Source organism: Lates calcarifer, linkage group LG9 (assembly GCF_001640805.2).
Source record: "Lates calcarifer isolate ASB-BC8 linkage group LG9, TLL_Latcal_v3, whole genome shotgun sequence".
NCBI lineage: Eukaryota > Metazoa > Chordata > Actinopteri > Centropomidae > Lates > Lates calcarifer.
The window spans coordinates 19,016,734-19,038,370 of NC_066841.1; the positions used below are offsets into that span (position 1 = coordinate 19,016,734).

The 21,637-nt window shown below is 40.8% G+C and overlaps 1 protein-coding gene across 1 annotated transcript in view; it reads right to left on the reverse strand.

Moving 5' to 3' along the window:
* The window catches only part of adamts6 (ADAM metallopeptidase with thrombospondin type 1 motif, 6), a 66,235-nt gene that overhangs the window by 43,335 nt on the left and 1,263 nt on the right, over positions 1-21,637 (reverse strand). Inside the window, exons 2-10 of the mRNA XM_018662286.2 lie at positions 20,214-20,630; positions 19,724-20,112; positions 17,541-17,715; positions 16,668-16,891; positions 16,268-16,351; positions 14,712-14,857; positions 10,790-10,833; positions 7,636-7,741; positions 5,149-5,295 (exon numbers count right to left, since the gene is read on the reverse strand). Of these exons, the coding sequence (XP_018517802.1) occupies positions 5,149-5,295; positions 7,636-7,741; positions 10,790-10,833; positions 14,712-14,857; positions 16,268-16,351; positions 16,668-16,891; positions 17,541-17,715; positions 19,724-20,112; positions 20,214-20,313 (1,415 nt within the window). The 5' untranslated portion in view covers positions 20,314-20,630. The remainder of the gene's footprint in view (positions 1-5,148; positions 5,296-7,635; positions 7,742-10,789; positions 10,834-14,711; positions 14,858-16,267; positions 16,352-16,667; positions 16,892-17,540; positions 17,716-19,723; positions 20,113-20,213; positions 20,631-21,637) is intronic.

Consider the following 21,637-nt stretch of genomic DNA (forward strand, 5'->3'; position numbering starts at 1 on the left):
TAAATCCATTACTAAGGCTGTTTGTAAAGTCCTTCTAAGTTCTTTGTAACTACTACCTAGTTCAAAACTCCTTATTCACTACATCCAGGTGTACTTTTAAAGGAAACATTTATTCACTTTCTTGCCAAGAGTGAGATGAGATGTCACATTACCAGCCTCATATTTGTAGGGGACATGTGAAATAACGTGTTATATCCACAGTGAATTGGCAGATTTCCCAAAATGTCAAACTATTCCATTAACATTTCAGGAAATGTCTTAGTGACTAGTAGCTAGTCAGGACTTCAGTAAATTGGTTGACAGGGAACATTTTAAGTGTTCCCTTTGAATCACTTCCAAAAATGACAGTTATACAATATATTAAACTTAACTGCCAATGCTATTTAAATTTACACTTTATAAGGCTGACTCAAACGCATTAGAATATTTTTTAAACGTAACTTAAAAACTTACCAGTTTACATGTATATGCTGAGGAAGTTATGCAGTTTAGATTGATAGGTAATAAAATCATGCTAATCTAACAGACACTCTTTTGCTAGTCATTTAGTCCAATGTCACTAGCATAATGTTTTGTAATCTCTCACACAGCATTCCAAACAGGTAAATCTATACTGGCAAGCTAACATTAGTTCTGCTAGTTAGCTACCTACCTGGCACTTTATATGTGCACATATTTATTAACAGTTCGCCTCTAAATATGAATTATACTGTGTTCTTGTGTTAATTTAGTGACATGTCAGTCTCCACATAATAATTAAGCAAAGTTTGAATTTGAACTGAACAGCTGGTGCAACAATGTTCTGGTGTTTAAACAGCATTTTAAACATTTTTAATGTTGTTTTGTGATCTTGTTTTCCCAGAAGATGCTGTTTTTTCATCTCAGAGTAGCAAATTAAAAAACACATTGGAAGCGGAACTTAAATGTTCCAGACCAAGAGGAGCAAACTCTTTCTTACTTCCTTCCGTCCTCTCTCCTCCTCTCTCTCTTGTCTTTCTTCCTCTCTCCATCCGCTGTTCTCATTTACTGAATGGAATAATCCTATTTCTTGGCTCTTGTTCCTCAGACGACCCTCTCATCATAGAGAGAGGCTCTCTGAGGCCCCAGACTCCCTGCACACTAAGGGCAAGCCTCACTATTTATTGGTTTGGAGAGAGTCAAAATAGTCAAAGTTTAAACATAGAGACTATTATTTGACATCGTCGCAAAGGCTTCCTGTCCGGTGGATTCAGCCAAATTCATTATGCTGAGCGGAAATATCCTTTAATAAGCGGGCAATCCCTGAACTCTGACACCGGTCATTCATGTAGATATTATCCATCCTGGTTGGATGCAACCAATGATTAAATCAGACTAACCTAAGTATTATCATAAGGTACAAGTCAGAGTCTAATAATATCAGTCTAATATCAAATTCAATAGCGCATGTGGTCTCTGAGAGTTTAATAGACCCAAACTGCCTGCCTTTTAACATTTATAGCAAACTGGCATATACAGACTTGGGAGAATAAACTATGACTGAACTGTGAGTGCATTCATAAACCATTCCTAAAAAACCCAAACAAAGCACCACATATCGCTCGAGCAAGACGGTGAATCTAGGCCAACACCACAGCCAAAGTTGTTTACTTGGCAAGGAGATGCATGTGCGATATCCAAAACTCTGATTGAGGGAGAGAAAGGGAGGATAATTGGAGTTTACAGACAGAACCCTTTTGTAAGAAACATAAAAGCTAAAGGCAATAAAACCAAAATGAAAAGACAAAACTCAGGCAACAGACTGATACAAGTGGATGTATAATAAGCTAAGCAAGAGGTGATTGTGCTTAGAAGCAAAGTAAAAAAAAAAGCACAACCTTGGTCATCCTCAGACACTTGAGCCAGAAATGGACAGGAACTCGACGGAGCAGCAGAGAAGTGGCTCTTTGTGTCCCAGTTGGAAGCTGGCATATAATACTGTCATTTCTGTCACAAGTCCTGTTCACTAACCCTCCTCTAACAGCTTTCAGCCGGAAACATCATCTGACAACCACAGCCGCTATTATCCGCTTTCTTGGAGGGCCTTGCTAACTAAACATGAATACACAAACAGACAAACACACACAGACACACCGCAGACTTGCAATGCATCCAACCAACATTTCACCACAAGGGCTGTATATTAGGATTTTCAAGCAGCACTGAGGTCAGGTAGCGAGAAAAGTCTTCTATAGAAAAACGGAAAAGGAGGGATTTTTTTTGTGGGTGCTGTTTGTGGGGCTATGACTGGAAAGTGAGATATTTGCAACCCCATCTGCTTCTTCTTAGCAGGGGCAAGACTAAATAAACAGATTCTATTATTCAGGGAACAATAAAAGGTAACACTCTGAAAGGGAATAATGTCTTCTTTATGTTTCTACTGCACAAACCTGTGCTTTTCCACCATAGTCAAATCATATAAAGTCAGATATATGTGGGTTATTATACACAAGCATGCAAATTAGCACAGCATGGTAATGTGTTTAGAGGACTGTACCGGAAGACTCTGTTTCAAGCTCCTGTATAAAAACTCTAGAGTGTGACCTCTGACCTTCTACATAAGGGAAGTAACAGTCCAGTCTCTGCATTAGCTATTCAATGTATTTACATTCAGTAATTGCCTCTCTATTTGTTAGGTTTTTGTTTGTTTGTTTTTTGTCGTTGGGGGAGTCCAACATTCCTGTGCTGGAATCTAGATGCCTACTAAACCATGAGGAATTCACAAGAAAGCACATCTATGTAATCTAAATTTTATCTTTATCTATATTGATAACTTCACGATTTAAGCCTCACTTTTTAGCGCGCTACTAATGCAAATGGACATCCAACTGCTGGTGTGAAAAAACAGAGAGGTTTTTATTGTGAAGCAGCCGCAGGAATCACAATGTGTTTGTCACTGAGGTTAGCGTTGACTGCAATGGTTACTCAAAAAAACAAACAAACAAACAACAACAAAAAAAAAAACACATGGTTATTTTCAGCATTTTTTTTGTCAGCAGATCAGTTTCAAATATTGCAGGGAGTCAGACTACAGTTGCAATTACTTTTGACTGACGTCTTTATTAAAACAATGTGACTTTGTTTGGCTGCACTGTAAACAGAAACACCAGCTGCTCTTTTGTTTTGCTGACAAAGAAGCTGCTGAAGGAGTGTGTGCTGTAGTATTAAACTGGGTGTTTCCAAATCAAGCGAGACGGAAATCTTAAGGATTACAACTTTAAAGAGTGCACGGTGCAATCAGGGAACCACACCTGTTATAGCAGAAAATGCCTATTTAAATAGCTCCACGAGACACAAGAGTTCCTTTCAGACTGGGATGCTGCCAGTGTGTTAAAGTCAGCAGCACTGTCCTTATATGAACCTATGAACCTTCAGCTTGCTGTTGAACCACTGTATTATTTTCCGGTGTTGCCATCTCTATAAGATGCTGTTCTCCTTATACTCTATAAGAGTCTGTTCATTTAAGAGCAGTTAGACCAATATTTATACGTCTTTTGGCCACAGGGGCTGTTGCAACAAACTGCAAACAAAACACTGACAAATCATCACCTTGATAAGCTGATGCAGTGAACAATATCAATGAGAAGACATATAGCAACACTAGCATCCATTTGGAGACATATTTCTGCCCTGAATCTAAGTCCAAATTTTCACTCTGCTTTTATCTCTGTTTGGTCTCCACCAATTCCTCGGGGCAATGTTTGTCTCTAGAGCTGCTAAGTGCTGCAGTGTGTTCCCCAGTAAGTAACTGATTTCATCTGTCTGCTGTCTGGTGCTGGGCAAGTAGTGTACAGTGGGTTTATCAGAGCTTTTTTCACTCAAAACAGCTGCATGTAGGAGCAACACAGATGAGAGCAGTGAGGCTGAACCAAAACAGTATCGTTGTGAAACCAAAACAATTAGCTAAAAGACACACAGAAACTCAAACTGCAGAGTTGGGTGTTAATTCTCAGTGGGTTTGCCACTGCTGGTCACTCCTTTCACATCATACACAGTAATTTCATCCACTGATAATATATAAATATCAATAACACCAGTTTAAAGAACACCATGACTCACTCACACATTTTTTCTATCCTGCCATTGCTGTAAGTAAACAATTTCAGAGTGTTGGTAAGGAATCCTTGACCTCATTCTCTGATAGTTAAAGAAGAATAGCATGCTTCTCAGTTGAGGAAACAATACTGACCATTTTCTGATTGTTATTTCTATACAATAGGGCTGTTTCCCAACAGTGGCTGAGCCCTCCCAGGAAAAAGTAGAACGCATTTTTATAATTCACCTTTGAGCCCAGTCTATGGAGCAATGTCAGTCTCTTCACTCTACATCAACCAACAGACCCAAAGTGAGACCTAGGGGAGACTTCATTTGACACCAGGCTGCTCATGATCACTGATATTGGCCTGGACAAAATGGACTGTCATCAATATGTACCTATTCAGAAACAGCTGAATTTATCTTTAGTTAGCATTTCCTCCATCTACTTGAGGTGAGTGGAACAAATGTGTACACAATGTAGACATACACATGACGTCCAGGGGTCAAGGTTCAGTCCAGTGATGATCACAGGTATCCTTTCACTACCAGACTGGAAAGGCCAACTCCAGATGGTTTGTCTGGCATTATAACTCAATACTAGAAACTGTACAAGTTTTTTACCATGCCAGGCTGGCAGGACTCATTCCACCAAAATGTCAGTGTGTTACTCTTTTGTTTATTTGTGTGCTCCAAATTTTTGTCCTCTTTGACCTATCCACAGAACAGTGGAGCAGTGGTTGAAAGCAGCTGGCCTACACATCACCACCAGGGACCACATGAGCTCTAACATCACCCGCCTTGTGGTGCAGGGATGCAAGGGTGGAAGGCACCCAGTTATCATACACAGCCACAAGGAGGTCTGGCAGGAGTCTCAGTGATGAAATGGATGTGAATAAGTGGGGAAGGACTTGCATACAAGGCAGCCTAGCGGGTCACCACAAGGGCCAGTCAGTGGCAGCGGGTTGTAAAGCTGCAAGCGAGCGGGAAAACAGGCAGGCACCTTTTTCTGTACTGCACACACACACATACACACAAGCAGACAAATCAAACACACTCAGACAGTCCCACAGGGAACAACCATCATCCACTTACTCAAGAAAGCTGGTGATGTAGTCTTTGCTGCAGGCAGACCAAGAGAAAGGGTTGGTGTTGGCTGTTATATGAGCGGCCATCAGTTTGGCTGTCTCGTGGCCTTTGGTGCCACAGGAATTCCCAATCCCATCATGGTTCATCCCAAAACTGAAACACACAAAATAAAAACTGGAATTAATGCAGCTGGGACGATGACCCTCTCTTTCAGGGTTAACTGCTCCGTTTAGATGGGATGACACTGGAAGGTCCAGGTTGCCGACTGGGGGATGTCTCCCTCAGTGGCCCTGGCTGTAAAGTTCAAGCTATGTGGCTCTGAAACAGCTGTGTGGAGGAGAGCTGGGGGGTCAAGGGTCAAACCCTGTCTGGAGCTCGGCAGGAACGAAAAATTTCTAATCACCACTCTGATGCCTGCCTGTCAATCACCGCCTGCAGGTCTGAGCAGGCTGTGAGGAGGAGTCACCACCGACTGGAGCAAAGACAGCGGGGGGGGGGGTCCTTTAGATCAGAGAGAGACTCAAGACCAAAACTCAAACAGCTCCCGACCTTGCGGTCTGTTATGAAAGCTGCTGAAGAATTTATTTTACACTGAGGGCTGAAAATAAATCATTTTAACAATTTGTTTTAAAAAAAAAAAAACCTTATCTGTCTGGATATCATTTGAGAGAAAAGCTCACGTTACAGCGGGATGTCAAAGCTTACTTTTCCTTAAGGTCCAGGAGCACAAATCAGGTCTAATGTATATAACAAACCCAACCACATCGCACAGCCTGAACCTGTTTTTCTAAGGCTGGCGTTTATGACATTTTACCCTACTCTGGAAATAAATCAGCCCGGTTGAAACCCCGCTGCAGTGTGTTTTTTTATACATCCTCTAGAAGCAGAGACTATTTTTACAACTGCCCCACAACAGAAGCAGACACGAGACATAATAAAGGAAATCACCATCTTGCTGAACTCTCTTGAGAGGGATACGTAGACTAATACATCATCATTATTTTGCTTTATATTCAGGAAGAAAGAGCCAGAGGTATGTGGACACTGACATTTGCATGAGGAAATATGTGGAGATACAGTTCAAGACGTCTGCTGGGGGGGTGGGGGGGGGGGTGAAGGCTACATACACGTCTGGCAAACCAAAGTAGTAAGTAATGTTTGTCTAAGAGCAGTTATTAAAGCGCGCAGTCGTGAAAATGATAAAAGGTTTTATGACGATCTGAGGCAAAAGAAAGAAACCCATTTGCTAGAGGTGTGGATGCAAGTCAAATCAGTTAGGCTGGAGTGTCGAGTCATGAATCTGATGACTTTGGTTCAACTTGACAAAATCAAAAAAGACTCAACTCAACTTTGACTTTAACACCAATGAATTGTCACTTGGACTTTTAACCTTTTGATTTGGAAAGACTTGATATTCCACCCTAACGCAAAGATGGAAAAAAGATCTGTTCATCACCTTAGTGTGTTAACCTCCTATAAGAGAATTATCACCAAACAGCTGAGGATGATAGGAATGTCATTAGTTTTGCAGGTAGTTGGTCATAAACATAAGTATTGAACAAACTGCTAAATTTGACCTGATGATGGTGCGAGATGAAAAGTTGAGGGATCACTGAAATCATAGCAATTCGTCCTGAGAGGGACATGAACGTGTGTACCACATTTCACAGCCACCTGTGTGCTCTGTTTCTGGGAAGGTTTTGTTCATAAAAATGTCACAAAAGAGTAGAAAACAGAACTTCATCAACAGATGAAAACATAGTCATGCAGTCATGTTAGGGGCCCAGAAACAATTATGAAATGTTACTGCACTGCCAACAATGTGTCATCTGAGCAGTAATAATTTTGCATTAGGTTAATCATGATTTAGATTTTCATTTTATTAGATTTTTTGCAACACGTTTAGGCCTGAAACAAACAGTTACTTAGATTAATCTGTCAACTATTTTCTCAATGAATCACTGACACTAAAAAATGTCAGAAAAAAATTGTTCTGTTTTTTTAAAAAAAAAAAAAAAAGACTAGGGGAATCATAAAATATTCACATTTCAGGAGCTGGAACTATGGAATTCTGAAAGTTTCTTTTAAAAATGACGCAAAATGATTGATCAGTTGTCAAACTTGTTCCTGACTCATTTTCTGCTGATCAACTAATCTGTTAATTAACTAATTGCTGCAGCTCTAAACACATCTAAACTAGAAATTCATTTATTAAAGTATTATCATTATAAATAAGTGTTATTCCCCATGGAGAAAGGCAGACAATCTGTGCAGGGCTCCTATGACAGCGCTGAAAAATGTTAAATATGAGAAAATTAGTGAATGTGATAAGAGCTCTTAAATCTCTTATACGTGCAATTTAAGAACTGATCTGTTCGTACGAGTGGTTCCTGCACGAAGCCTGTTGGCTTTGTCCCACCTCTGCCTTTTGCATCAGAGAGTGATGTCAAATCTTATATTTTATATTAGGATCTTAAAAGTCTTAAAACTCACTTGTGGCCGATCTCGTGCGCAATGGTGAAAGCAGAACTGAGGCCGATGTCTTCATTGATGCTGCAGCTCCTCTCCGGCTCACACATTCCAGCCACCGAGGCCAAGCCTAGACACAAAAAACACACACACACACACACACACATGCAAGACAAACATACAGATACAGGGTCAAGATGTAGCATTCTTAGGAGGCATGGTCATAAAACTGGGATTCCACACATATGATCGGCCTGTTTAAAGCAGTGCTGAAAGACAATCTGCTGCTATAGATTCACTTTGGGGTGGAGTGGAGTTTAGCATCGCTGGCTAGACAGGTTTTTTTATTATTATTATTATTTCTTGCAAACTACAGCGACTCCTGGAAAATGTCTAGACAAGGGTTAAATTTATACATTTCAATTCATGTAACAAGGGATCGCCTAAAATAGCAAGCCAAGGAAGGGAATATAAGAACCCCCTCACCAACACCGTGCCCCACCAGAAACCTGTCAGAAAATATAGATGTTTTCCTCATTTTCAAAACTGGAGTCACAGAACGAGGGAGAAGGGAGAGAGGGAGGGAGGGGGAGAGAGAGAGGAGAGGGTATTTAAAGTTAAAACCTCTCCACAATCCAGGTGTCGCAAGTCCTTTTTTCCTAAAGCCTGACAGGTCAGATAGGGAGACAGGAGGCAATTCTTCACAGATTGCATCTACAGGTGACTGAAGAGAGGATCATATGACAGCGCAAAGCAGGTGTGTGTGTTTTGTGGGGTGTGTATTTATGCGTGTAAAGGAAAGAGCATTTTAATTATGTTATTTTCAATATAGTGGTAGACTTTTTTTACATTTTTCAGAAAAGAGGAAGACGTAGAAAAATGAACCACAAAAAGGGTCCGTTCACCCAATTTACAAAAAGAAAAAAAGGAACCTCTCTTGCACCGAGCCATGCAGACAGCTTTGGTTTCATTTGCCCAGATTTTTCTAAGACTTCTGCATTTTCTCTAATACAACATACTTGTGGTGATCACATCATTAAAAAACAAAGTTCTAAAAACATTCATCAGTAACTTTACCAGTATTCCTAATACTCTAGATAATCCCCAGACCTCACCAGCCAGTTTCTATCCACACTTAACACACAGACCAAATTTCCAGACAACCAGCAAGAAAAAAATGCAACTTAATGAATGTTTCCATCCACCACTGTTATGTGAATATTAGGAACTGGATACACTCTGATAAACAGTTAGTGGAGTGTGATTAACGACCCACTACTGTAAATAAAGAGGCTGCGATGGGATGACACAATCATAAGCGAACACATGTTAAAAATGTACATAAAAACAGGTGGATGGAACTCACTGCCAACACTTCTTTCTACTGAAGTGAAGGAGGCTGAAATCTATAAACCTGGGCAAATAAATCCACAACAGCCTGAAAGGTTAAATAAAACAAGGGTTGAGTGACACAATACACTCAGCTCTTGATATAATAGTGTGAATAAATAATGAAAACACCTGTAAGTATGAACTGAACGATATAATTCACAAAGGTACCATTAACTGCTGGACTGTTGTATTAGACTGCATTGGTTTTAGCTTATGAACAGGACACTGAGTGTATGTCTCTTTGTAATTTGGGCGAATTGACCCTTTAAATGTATCTAAAGAATTCAAACTCTTTATTTGATTTGAATGCACAGACACAGTTTTGCTAGTTGCAGTCCAGGGCCAACATGGGATTTTGGAGTGTGATATTGATAAACTTGACTCACCTGCATTTGCACCAGTGAGCAGCTACATAAATCACGTTTTGCTGGCCAGTGCCGCTTCAGTCTTGTCTAGTCTGCATGAACTCTTTGCCTCCCTGCTAAAAGTGGCACAGCTTTTGTATCCTCTTTACTAAGAGGCTAAACAAGAATAGACTCGCAAATCAGGAGGCCACTGAAACCATTACTGCGGAGAAAGAGGGAGCCTGAAGGTGAAGAGAGGAGGAGGAGAGGGAGGGAAAGAAAGGAGGGTGGCTACTCTACGATTAGTTTAAGAATGTGTGTGTGTTAGAGAGAGTAAAGTGAGTGTGTGTTGAGGGTGAGCACCCACACACACACACACACACACACACAGATTACTCGGCGACCCTAAAGGCCAGTGATCTGACCCAGGAGCACGATCTCCGAGAAGAGAGGGAGGAGAGGAGGGGAGGAGGGGAGGAGGGGAGGGGGTCATGGGTGTGTGTGTTGCGGGGGGGGGGGGGGGGGGGGTGAGACAACGAGGAAGCCAAGCAGATGCCAGGGCAATTAAAGCGACCGGGGAATGTGACGAATGCGGTCAATCTGTCAAACCACCCCTGAAGTCACAATATTACCTCCAAGATATACTGTGGTGCCTGCAGGGCCTTTACAAAGATAAGATGAGGAGAGGAGAAGGCCTGGGTGGGTAGGAGGTTTGGGGTGGGGCGAGCAGTCGGGGGGGGGGGGGGGGGGGGTGTCTCTGCCACCGCTTGCTGTCCTTTTTCCACCCCCAATACCTCCACAACCAGCATATCACCCACTCTATCTCCCTCCTGCATACTCTAACACTCCCTGTAATTGTCCTTTTCCCCTTCCATTTTCCTTTCAACTCCTCCTCTTCTTCTTCTCCATCTCCTCCTTCTGTCACTACTCTCCTTTTTATCCCCTTCACCCACCCCCCAGTCCCAGGTCTCCCTCCTCAGCTTTCCAACACATACCTTTTCCTTTCTCTCTCTCTGCCCCGGTGGAAGTGTAAACACCTTAGACAAACTGAGGTTAGAGGCCGGAGGAGAGAGACAGAGGAGTTTTATAAATTGGAGGCCGCGTGAGGAGGTGACCACGGCTGTCCAGGTTCAGGGCTCCCAGCCTCAACCAACAGAGGAGAGCCACAGAGGAGCTATAATAACACAAGTGAAAACATCCTTCTCATTATGTCTCGCAGGAACCGTCTGGTGTTCTTCTTCTAAGGGGAGACTGCTAAATAAGGTTTGTCTGAGGACACGCTGAAGGTGAAAATGAAAACCTCTCCAGAGGGGGGAAAGAAGAAGAATGAACCCCTAAACCAGCGAATGATACAGTCAGCAGCAGCTAAGATTACCCTTTTTGGCAAGAAAACACATGTTAAAACACTATATATAAACTGTAGTCTGGTTTAGACCACTCACCTAAGGTACCACAGGGTTTGTTCTTGTAGGTGCAGATGTCATATCTAAGGACAGACAAGAAAAGGGAAAGAACACAAACAATTAAATTAAGTCTACTGTTTTTTTTTTTTTTTTCTTTTACGTGTACTGTATTTTCTTCCACTGGCTCTGTGCCACTCCATTCTTTCCATGTTTAATCACACAGTCTGGCGAGATATAATCTCAACCTTTAGCATAACAATAGCATATAATGAAGTTGTGAAAACACCTGGTTCACTTTCTTCAACCTATAGCATGAGCCTTCAGCAAAATGTCATCCAAGCTACCACACAGTGTTCAAATGTGAATGAGAATTAAGTGAAAGGCGTCGGTCATGCTGTGTCCCTACTGTTAACCCCTGTAACTCACATGCAGGTAATCCAATAGAGCGAAGGAAGAAAGAAAAGGCCTGAACACTCTGAGCCACGGTGCCTTAAGAACACATCATACATTTCAAATGAATGATCCAATCATTCCTAAAGCTTTTAATCTATTAAAACCAAGGGCACAGCAAATTCAATTTCATTCTCCTTACCCCTCGCTCCCTCCCTCCCTCCCTCCCTCCCTCCCTTTCTCTCCCCATAAACTCCTCTTCCTTCCTTCCCCTCACTCTCTCTCCCTCCTTCCCACTGGAGCAGCTCCAAACCAATGAGGTACAATCGTGACCTCGTTTTGGACGTCTGTTTGTTTTGATGTATTTCCATAATTTCCCTCTGTGTCTTTTTTTGAATGTGACAGGCCACATTCTAAACAAGTCAAGATGCTGTCCCATGCGCAGACTAACAAAGAAGCCACAGAGCCACAGAGGTCACTTTTATGATGACGAGTAAGGAGATGAGGAAGGTGAATCATTTGAGAGTGTCCTGCTGGTCTGTCTCTGAAGGAGATCTACACTGATCAGTGGTGATGGAGACTAACTGTGGGGACATCTGCTTCTTGTGAACCTGATTGTAAATACAGGCAGTGAATGCCTCAGTCCCTGTGATAATATTATTATATTTCTCAAATAATAATTATATTCATTTGCGTGTTTGAATGAACCACAAAATTGGGATTGGCTTGATGTGTGTAATGAGGACCTGAGACGCATAATTACTGTAGAATACATTACATCAGAAACAGGCAAATAACGGCCTCTGGGCCAAATCTGGCCCTCCAGCAAAAATATTTTTCCCTGACAAAACCAGAACATTCATAGTTTACATCATTTCTTCTATATCAGACAATACCAGTAGATAGTACATGTACTATGAGTTACATCTCTAGTCTGTAAGCTAGCCTGGAGTCACACAGGAGATACATACTCATACATGGCTCATGAGTATTAATATACAGTAAGTTGCTTTAACTCTGTTAGCCCTGTCTTGTTAATGGGGGAAATAACTATACAGTTGGATATAGTCAGAACACAAACAATTAAAAAATAATCTGTAGTATTAAATGAATTGAAAGAAATACACAAACACACTAGATTGCAGACATTAGAGGCCTTGGTTTCACGTTGGCCTGTGAATAAATAATGTTGAAAAAACTGGCACCTGGTTGAACCTGATTGTTGAGTCCTGTGTTATATTATCTCACAAATGTAAAGATTTTATATATCAAAAAGCAAGAAACTCAGTTTGATTTTTCTTTTTTTTTTCATTATTATAAATCTGGTCACTATTTCCTCAGTAAACAGAGTTATCATTTGGTCTATATAATGTCAGAAAAATTCTGATCACAATTTCCTAAAGCCCAAGGTGACATCTTCAAATTGTTTGACCAATTATCCATAAGATGATCAATTCACAGTGATATAAAACACAGAAAAGTAGCACATCCTCAAATTTTAGAATCAGGAATTGGAGAATATTTGGCGTGACTTAAACATTTAATCAATTTCCATTCACTAATTAATCAACTTTGATCACTAATCCAAAGACATTCTGCTCCGAAAATATAAATGAAGTAAGTGTCCTCTGAGCTGGGTGCTGCAAGCATCAGCCATCTTAAAATCGTACTGAACCTTTTTAGGCACATTCCACCATCAGGAGGAATGTCTGACTGCTCCTCCAGACATGGTGGTTAATAAGAACTTCCTGGTGTCAACCATCAACTATTTATACTATCTCCAATGTTAGCATCTCTGAGCTCAGCTGGTGCCTCCTCCCCACAGCTTATTATCTCATTACCTCTCGCCTACACATCGCCTCGGTTTAACTATCCACCAATACTATATTTACTCAAAAGTCACCAACATCTCACCATATGGAAGTGACTCTGAGGTAAATTATGGTTTTGGCTACCAATCAGCAAAGAAAGAAAAAGCAGTGTTGATGCATGCCATCTAACAGCAGAGGAGCCTCTATAAAATTTATGCCTATGCCACCTGCAGGCAATGACAAAAACTGCAAGTGTCTGAGAAATTCCAACTGGTGGCACGAGAAGAAAAGTTACGCGGACATGAAAGTTACTGCAATTCCTTTGCAGGCAGGCCTGGATGTGTGTACCAAATGTTATGGAAATCCTATCAATAGCTGTTGAGGCATTTCAAAACCACACATGTGAACCTCATGGTGGCACTACAAGACAAGTCAGGGGACCACTTACTAACCTTAACTAAATAGTAAAGCTGCATTGCTTTATATTGTTTATATAATATTGTTTATTAACATTTAATCACTTGATAGAGCTGTATGAAACCTCTTCATTCATTTGTTTATAGCTTTATGGTTTTGCCTTATAGCACCTAGCAAAAAGTTTTAGTCACGTGACCTACGGACACTTTAAACTTTTTAGTTTTTTACATATATATATATATATATATATATATATATAGCACATTTGATGTGAAGTGGGCACATTATATAGACAGATAGATAGATACTTTATTAATCCCGAAGGAAATTTAAGCACATTAGCTATAACAACTTTACAATGTACTGCAGGTGGCAACAGTGAGCAACTGGTCTGTCAGTTACTACACAGCTACTCTTTGTGGACAATAGGGCTGCTAAATATGACTGACTAAGTTTGTGAATTACAAACCAGTCCCAAGAGGTGACTGGCATCTAGGAGCATGTTTATCATATCCTACATATGTGAAATAAAGAAAATTACAGCCCAGAGACAAATCCTATGACCGTTGCATGTAGACACTGAGTAGGCTTTGGTGCTAGTGCTTATGGAGTGAAGCTAAAACCAATAATAAAAACAGGAGCCAAAGGAGCTGGAGAACATCAGCTGACAGACAACAAGAAAGAGCACCCTAATGATAGAAAGGCTGTTTTGTACAGAGCCCAGAGAGTCAAAAATCTTGGCTTTAGCCCCTGTCAATCATAGAACGCCATCCTCTCTCTAGACAAAACCAGTGGGGGTGGGAGTGGGGGTCGGGGGGTATACTCTTTAGTTGCTAGGTTATGTGGTCAAAACAGTTCTGGCAACAATGAACCCTATTCCAGGTAATGACAGAGTTTTGCTGTTTTATGGTAACACCCTTGACATAAATTGCAGTGTGACAGGTACAGCATGTCTGAAATGGTACATTTTATTTTCAGAACTGAGGTCTTTATTCTCATCAGCTTTAACAGTCACAGGTTAAGTGTGTTCACAAAAACTGGACATTTAGAGGATTCAGTGCTGTAGCTGCTGGCCACCTCTGTTAGCAAACACACACACACACACACACACACACACACAGCTACAGTCTGAACTGTGACCGCACAGCTTTTACAAGCCAACAGCTCAGAAAATAACCTGCAACCTATTTGTTGAAAATGGGAGAATTAGTACTTCTTACAATGAAACTAACATCTGAAAGAACAACTCTTAGTCTTTGCAGCACATAAATTCATTCTCTATCATTACACTGGCAAGTGAGGAAAATGTGGACTATATCTAGGAGATGCGAGCCTTTACTTACCGGGTGATTAGGACAGCGTTGTCATGATGAGCCATCCCATTTTCAGGAATGCTGTTGCCATCACTGTGATGAGACAAGATGGACTTCTGCCATTTGCAGAAACTGTCCAGAGACTTGTCAGCATGATGGTTAATCTCCAGGTTAGGCTGCAAACGACAACACAACATACATGCAATAGGGTACAACAGTTTAATAATATAAAATCACATGATACAACACCACAGTGTCTTGTATCAGATAATGTTGTGTCTTATTGTGTTGAAATGTATCATCAAATCACATCGTTGCTTGTCGTATTGTGTCTTACAGTGATACTGTATGTCATACTGTATACTGTACAGTACTGTATGCTTTACCAAACAACTAAAAAAGATCCTTATCATGAAGAATATGCGCAGAATAATTGAAAGCTGTAATAATGCTTAAACAGTACATCTCTAACAAAAGCTATCAAAGCTTTCTCCCCTCATTTCCTGTCTGTCTCAACTGTTCACTGTCCAATAAAGACAAAAATGCTAAAAACAAAACAAAAAAACAGAAGTAAGACTGAACTATCATGTGTTGACAGTGCTAACCACTGAACCACTCCAGCCGCCAGAGTAGAACGATTATCTGGATGAATTATTTGGAGGAGGACTGTACTGGGATCAGAGGGAGGCTAGAGAACAAGTTCTTGGAACAGCAAAAAGTTTTTGTATTTGATTTAAGCATTGATGCGGTTCTAGCAAAGGTAAAACCATTTATAGCAGGAGGAGTTAGATGACTCAAAGGAGTAGAACAAGGAGGAGAGGAGAAACAGTATTTTAAGAGTGGCAGAATTTTTTTTTTTTTTACAAAAACCAGGAGAAGTGGAAAGAGGAGTAGCAGGAAAAGAAGGACAGTTAGGGAAGTTACAGTGGAGTCTGCAAAATGCATCTACTTCTATGAATGTAATAGGTTCAATAATAGTAAATCATTACATTGCCAGCTGATGATGCAGTGCTGAACTCAGCTTGGCCACTGATTAATTACAACATAATACTGAAGTGAATCGGTGAATCGGTGATTCACTTTCACCATAAGATGTTTTGTAACTGAATTTTCTATTCAGTTAATCCAAAACCAGGACTCATAGATTAGAACTTCCTTCCTTTTGGATCAAAGTACAGCTCCACTTAACATGAAAACGTGTTTTTTGGACCTGATGCTACACAAAGAGCCGCTATGACCCCTTTAGAAAAAAACAGATGCTGGTAAGATACTCTGTTTCTCCCATCACACATACATGCACATGTACAGTGCGTGTAAAAATCTTCAATCGTGGCTCCCTGAGGGAAGATGTCTGAGCACATCTTTCATCTGAAGTGGTGGCCATATGGTGAATAGTCTCTCCTCTCTCCCCTCTTCAGCCACAGCAATCACATAAAATACTACAGCTCACTCATGCCAAGCATATCAGTTATACACTCACTACAGGTGAGGGTAAAGACACTATAAAAAAAAGGCTTATGGTAATATTTGTGGCAATACTGCATGTACAGAGATGGGTTCAGGATAGGAGGCAATTTTTTCCTTACCTGATCTTCAGTCAGAACAATCAGCCGGGTTACAATAATGTTCACAACATTTCCTAGACTGGCATCACGGTAAAGTTTGGCAACCTGACCTCCAGAAAAGAAGAAAAGACACAAAGTCAGACAAATTGTGCCCATATGTCACAACACCTTTCTTCAGTAAGCATTTTCAGTGGCCATGCTGTATCACATTACTTAGTAAGCGATTGGTTGATCAACAGAAAATTAATCCACAAACAGAAAATAATCAGCATATTAATAGTTAATGAAAGTAGTCATTAGATACATCCCTACACATTACAATACATATCCACTGACTAAACTGGCAACAATGGGAAACAACTGAAACTGTTACACTTGGCAACATGACAGCAACATGACCAAAGAGTAGGATCAAACTTACAATATTCATTACAGATAAGATGTAGTGCTCAATGTCTTTGCGTCCGTGGTAACCGACCATCATTTTATCGGCGACAACTAGCGTCTCCACAAAGCGCTCAGTGCTGACAGAGCGTCTCTGTCTGTGGGTGCTATTCAACCGCTCGCTGTCATTTTGGGGAACAGGGGACGTTTGGACAGGGTAAGGTGTGCTAAACTGGCAAGGTGCACTGGTTTTGATGAGGTCTGTGAATGACAAGGAAGACAACAACAGGGTTTAATGATTTATGAAATACAATATATACATCAAAATAATGATTCATCATCCTTTTGAGGGAGCTGCTTTTCCATATGGTAGATGCACATAGGGAATCTGCCCCTTTGAACCTTGCAGCTAAAGGCTTTGCTTTATGACCCAGATGCTCTGGGAAAAAGCTATAAGATGGTACATGTTAGGGCATGCTAGCTTCCTGGCGATGACAGCCTTTACTGTTTCTTATAAGACCTTGGCCCAAATACCTAAATATCCACCTGGTTCTTTTTCCAATTCGTCATATCTCAGCAGCCAGAGTATTTGGGGGGACTGAGTAGTCTGAATTTTAAAATCTGAACATGATTGTTGGTTCTATAAATAGGATTTGTGCTTCAATAAAAGTCAGAGCCAAGTTCTCTTTATGCACTGAAGGGCCTTTTATGAAAGCTGGAGCGAGACTTTCTCTTACAGGTTGAAAGGTGTCCAGGCCAGGAGCAACTATAGCACACAAGAGGCCCGGTCATGTCTACCAGAACCTGGGCCTAGAACCAAACCAGCACTTCCTCTAACCTGCTATGTATAGTTATTCCTTTACGTCAGTTCCACCCACACAGAGTCCAACCCAGATGGAGGTTCACCAACCTGAAATGCCACAGCTGAACTCCTGGCTATGCTCTTGCGGTGAGGGAATGGCAGACATTTTATAAATAACATGTTGCTGTGCTTCTTCCAGGTTCCATTCACTGGAGGTGGTGGAGGATATGTTCTTTAATGGCTCTATTAAATACTGTTCTTCCTCTGTTGTTATAACACCATGCTTGTTGAAAGGGGGAAAAAAAGAAATCAATTAAAAAAAAAGAAACAGGTTACAAACACAAGCAAACATCAATGTTACGTGCATGAATGTTAAGAAAATACAGCTTATATATTTCATATTTCTCACTATTTTGTGTATATTTGTTCTATCAAAGGGGCACGTCAACTATTTTACCTATTAAGTTCAGTTTAATTATAACTGTGTGTTCAGATGAAAATGTGAAGCAACCTTTAGATTCAACGTGGTTGCAAAAAAAAATAGAATAGCCAAAGTGAACTCTGAATGGAATTCCGTTCCAGACCATTGCATTGATATTGACAACTATGCTAATAACTAAAAATCAAGCTTTGGAACAGAGCCTTTCTCAATAGTATGTCATGTGACTTGCTTCCTATGGTTAGATAAATAGATAAAGCCACCTCCCATATTTATTTATTTCAGAAGGACTGATGACAGAGCAGAGGTTAGACAAGATGTGACATCAGGACCTCTGCTCTCTGATGAAAAACTTGGGTGAAAAAGTTGCTTGAATCTCACTAAATGAATATGCTTTGTAAATGTACAGAGACGAGTGGAAAAAGAGAGTCTGGGGAAAAGAACAGAAAGAACTAGAGCTTCTGGTGACTACTGATATCAGTCAGAGGCTCTGAGCTGAGCTAGCTAGCAACAGCCAGTGCATCTATCGCTAGCTAGCTTGCAGCTAACACCTCTGCAGTTGGTACCTGCCCGTTCGGGGTGATTAAAAACAGTCAAAATTGTGCAGATGATGCCAGGTGAAATTTGGCTTTGCTCTCAACGCACAGTTGTAAAATTTCTTCTGTGGCTCCAAAGAAAACTTTGGTAACTCTAAAACCAGCTGAGATAATCCTGACAACTTCACCACAGACAACTCTGATGACATCATCAGGGTTATCTCAGCTCGGGCCTGGAGACATAACATTCTGCAGCGAGATGATTTCACAAACTGACTGTGGTGTTTGACATACATGGGCATTTACCAGGCAGGCAAAGTCAGACAAAAGATGCTATTACATTAAGCATTGTTCTCTGCCCTCCAATACCAATGGAGAGGAGTCCTTTAAATGAGTCTTTAGAAAACACTGGTTTGACTCTGTAAAACCCACTATGACAGCAATTAACCACACGTCACACCAGCAAACAGAAACACATTCGATTTATGGTTTTAAAAGTGTGATGTCAAGATTTAAAACTGCACAGACAGCTGATTACATTAAAGTACAGACACATTTTTGTCCATTTTTGGTGCTGTTAGAAAAAAGGGCAAACACTAATTCAATTTATGATACTTGGTGTAGATCTTGCCAACACATTTGGCTACATGTTTTCTCCACATGATTACATTTGCCAATAAGAAGCAGGGCCTTTTTTTTTCCTTCTTTAGAGTTATTCTGAAGCAAGGAGGGATAACAGCTATTAAAATTTCTTCCAATTCCTTGATTAGGAAAGAGAAGCTGGACAGTCACACAGTCTGTGGATAAAAGCCTGAGGACTAAAAGCTTCGACAGAATAATTAGACGCCTTGTTAGAGCTGTTCAGTTTTGCTTCACTTCAAAATGGGGGTAATTTCTAGGATTTAGACACATTATTTTTACAGATCACAAAAAGTATGAGGCTTTTGAAATTTGTGCACAAAGTGTGATTTAAAGCACAAATGGAAAGAAAAGCCCGATGCTCAACACTAACAGATCACTGTGATGATGTGATTTTTCTACATGAGCATCACCTCGCTCCAAGCTGCCTGCAGACTCAGCGTGCCAAGTGGAAAGAGGCCAAGATTGTGTTAAGCAAACTACAATTGGTCTAATCCTTTGGCGCTGCGTCTGAAAGATTGGCTGACATGAGAGCAGCACAAGCTAGGTCTATATTCCAACATTAGTATCAGGGTTTGTTTGAGGTTAGCAGTGTGAACTCTCTGTGGCTCAAAGGGCAGTTAGAGAGTGTGAACTGGTCACTTTTAATAATAATTGAAAGGCCACTTTGTACTCACCAGGCCCTTGCAGTTGCTGAGAGCCACTCTGGTCGTGCTGTGCTGATTTCGCAGGAATCCTATATAGTGACAGTTATCTACCATGTTATGACGCCACTCCAGCCCTTCTTTGCCCCAGTACTCCACTGTAAAATGTTTCGACACCAGGTGGGGGTTGAGTGTCAGGTTTAAGTGAAAGTGCTTTCCGTAGGCTGACAGTCTGTAGAACAGCCGGGACTCTGGAGGGTCCGGGTCCAACGAGGGCACCGGTCCCATTATGGGGTCCACGGCCCCCCGTCTCCGTCGGCCCGGCCGGTGTTGCTTCACAGTGTAGCTCAGGAACTCTCCGTTTTCGTCTACCCGCACCGGGACAGTCAACTGGTAGTGCTGCAGGTAGGACAGGAACTCCTCTTTTACAGGAGAAAGGAAAGAAAAGAATGGAGAAGAGAAGATATTGTGATAATGAACATACTGTTTCAATAATCTTCCTGTCCACCTGTCTACATCATACCTTGAGAGTTGTGTGAAAGTCTGTTGACGCTTTGAAATTCAGAAGCAGCCATCACCACCAGGCTCAGTGTCCAAGTGAGCGTCTTCCACAAAATTTCCATAATTCAGGGAAAGATGTGACATGGGGTGGGGGTAGAGGGTGCTACAAATGGGTTAAAAGCGCACGGTCGGTCCGATGCCACACCATAACAAGTCCATGGTTTGTCTCCTTCACTTAAATGTTCTCGTTGTGCTCGAGGGCTCATCCGGGTCTCAAATTTCTCCTGAAGGCGAGCACTTCCACGTCTCACTGGCCTCTGAATTCATGTCAGCAGCTCATAGAAAACACCGTAATCCATCAGACACAGTGTCTCTCAGGTGTAACTCCAAACAGGAAGCTCTATATTGGGAACTTGTCTTGACCAATCCATCTGCATTCCTGTGGAGAAAATCAAACAGAGGTTAACTGACCTTTTATCTCTTGGGATTATTGCTCACACAGATTGTTGTCTGTTACAAAGGTGAAACAATCAGTCGATTCATCAGTTTCTCAATTGACAGAAAATTAATTGGCAATTATATTAATATTATTTTGATCGTTTTCATCTTTATATTTGCAAAAATGACAAATACTCTCTGCTTTGCTGCTTTTGTCTGTTTCACATTATTGGAAATGTAATATCTTTGATTTCTGGGCTGTTGGTTTGACAAAACAAGTAATTTGTAAACGTCACCTTGGGGTCTGTTGGGCATTTGCCAGCATGTTCTGAAATTTTTAGAACATTGAATCAATCAAATCCATAAACAACTGGCAGAGTAATCAGTAATAAAAGTTAGGGATACAACTAATGGTTTTTGAAACTAATCAATTAATCTGCCAGTCATTTTCTCAACTGACAATTTTGTCTACAACAAGCATCCCTCCACATGTATGAAGACAGAGCCAGAGAGAGTTTGGAATTTGTGCTTGAAAAATGACTGAAACAATTAATCGATTATCAAAATGAATCCTCTGTCGGTCGACTAGACGATTAATCAACTAATCATCGCGGCTTTAATGAAAATAAGCCTCAGGCGCAGCTCTAGCCTGTGGTAAATGAATGAAAATCTTCGTTATCTTTGAGTAGGATTCTCTCACTCAACACATCATCTAACTTGAACATGTTATTTGACACTTGCAGCGCTGATTGGAGTCACATTTCTGCTAAGTGCCACTTCCTCATTAATTAAATATTGATCTGGAGGAGATGACAGTTTTAATGACTGATGGCCTGAACATGCAGTGATATATATATATATATATATATATATATATATATATATATATATATATATATATATATAAAACACTCTTATATATATATATATATATAATGAGGCTAACCGGTGCAACTGAAGCCTGACAGCCACATTAAAAGACATTCATAAATCTGAGCAGCGCCAACG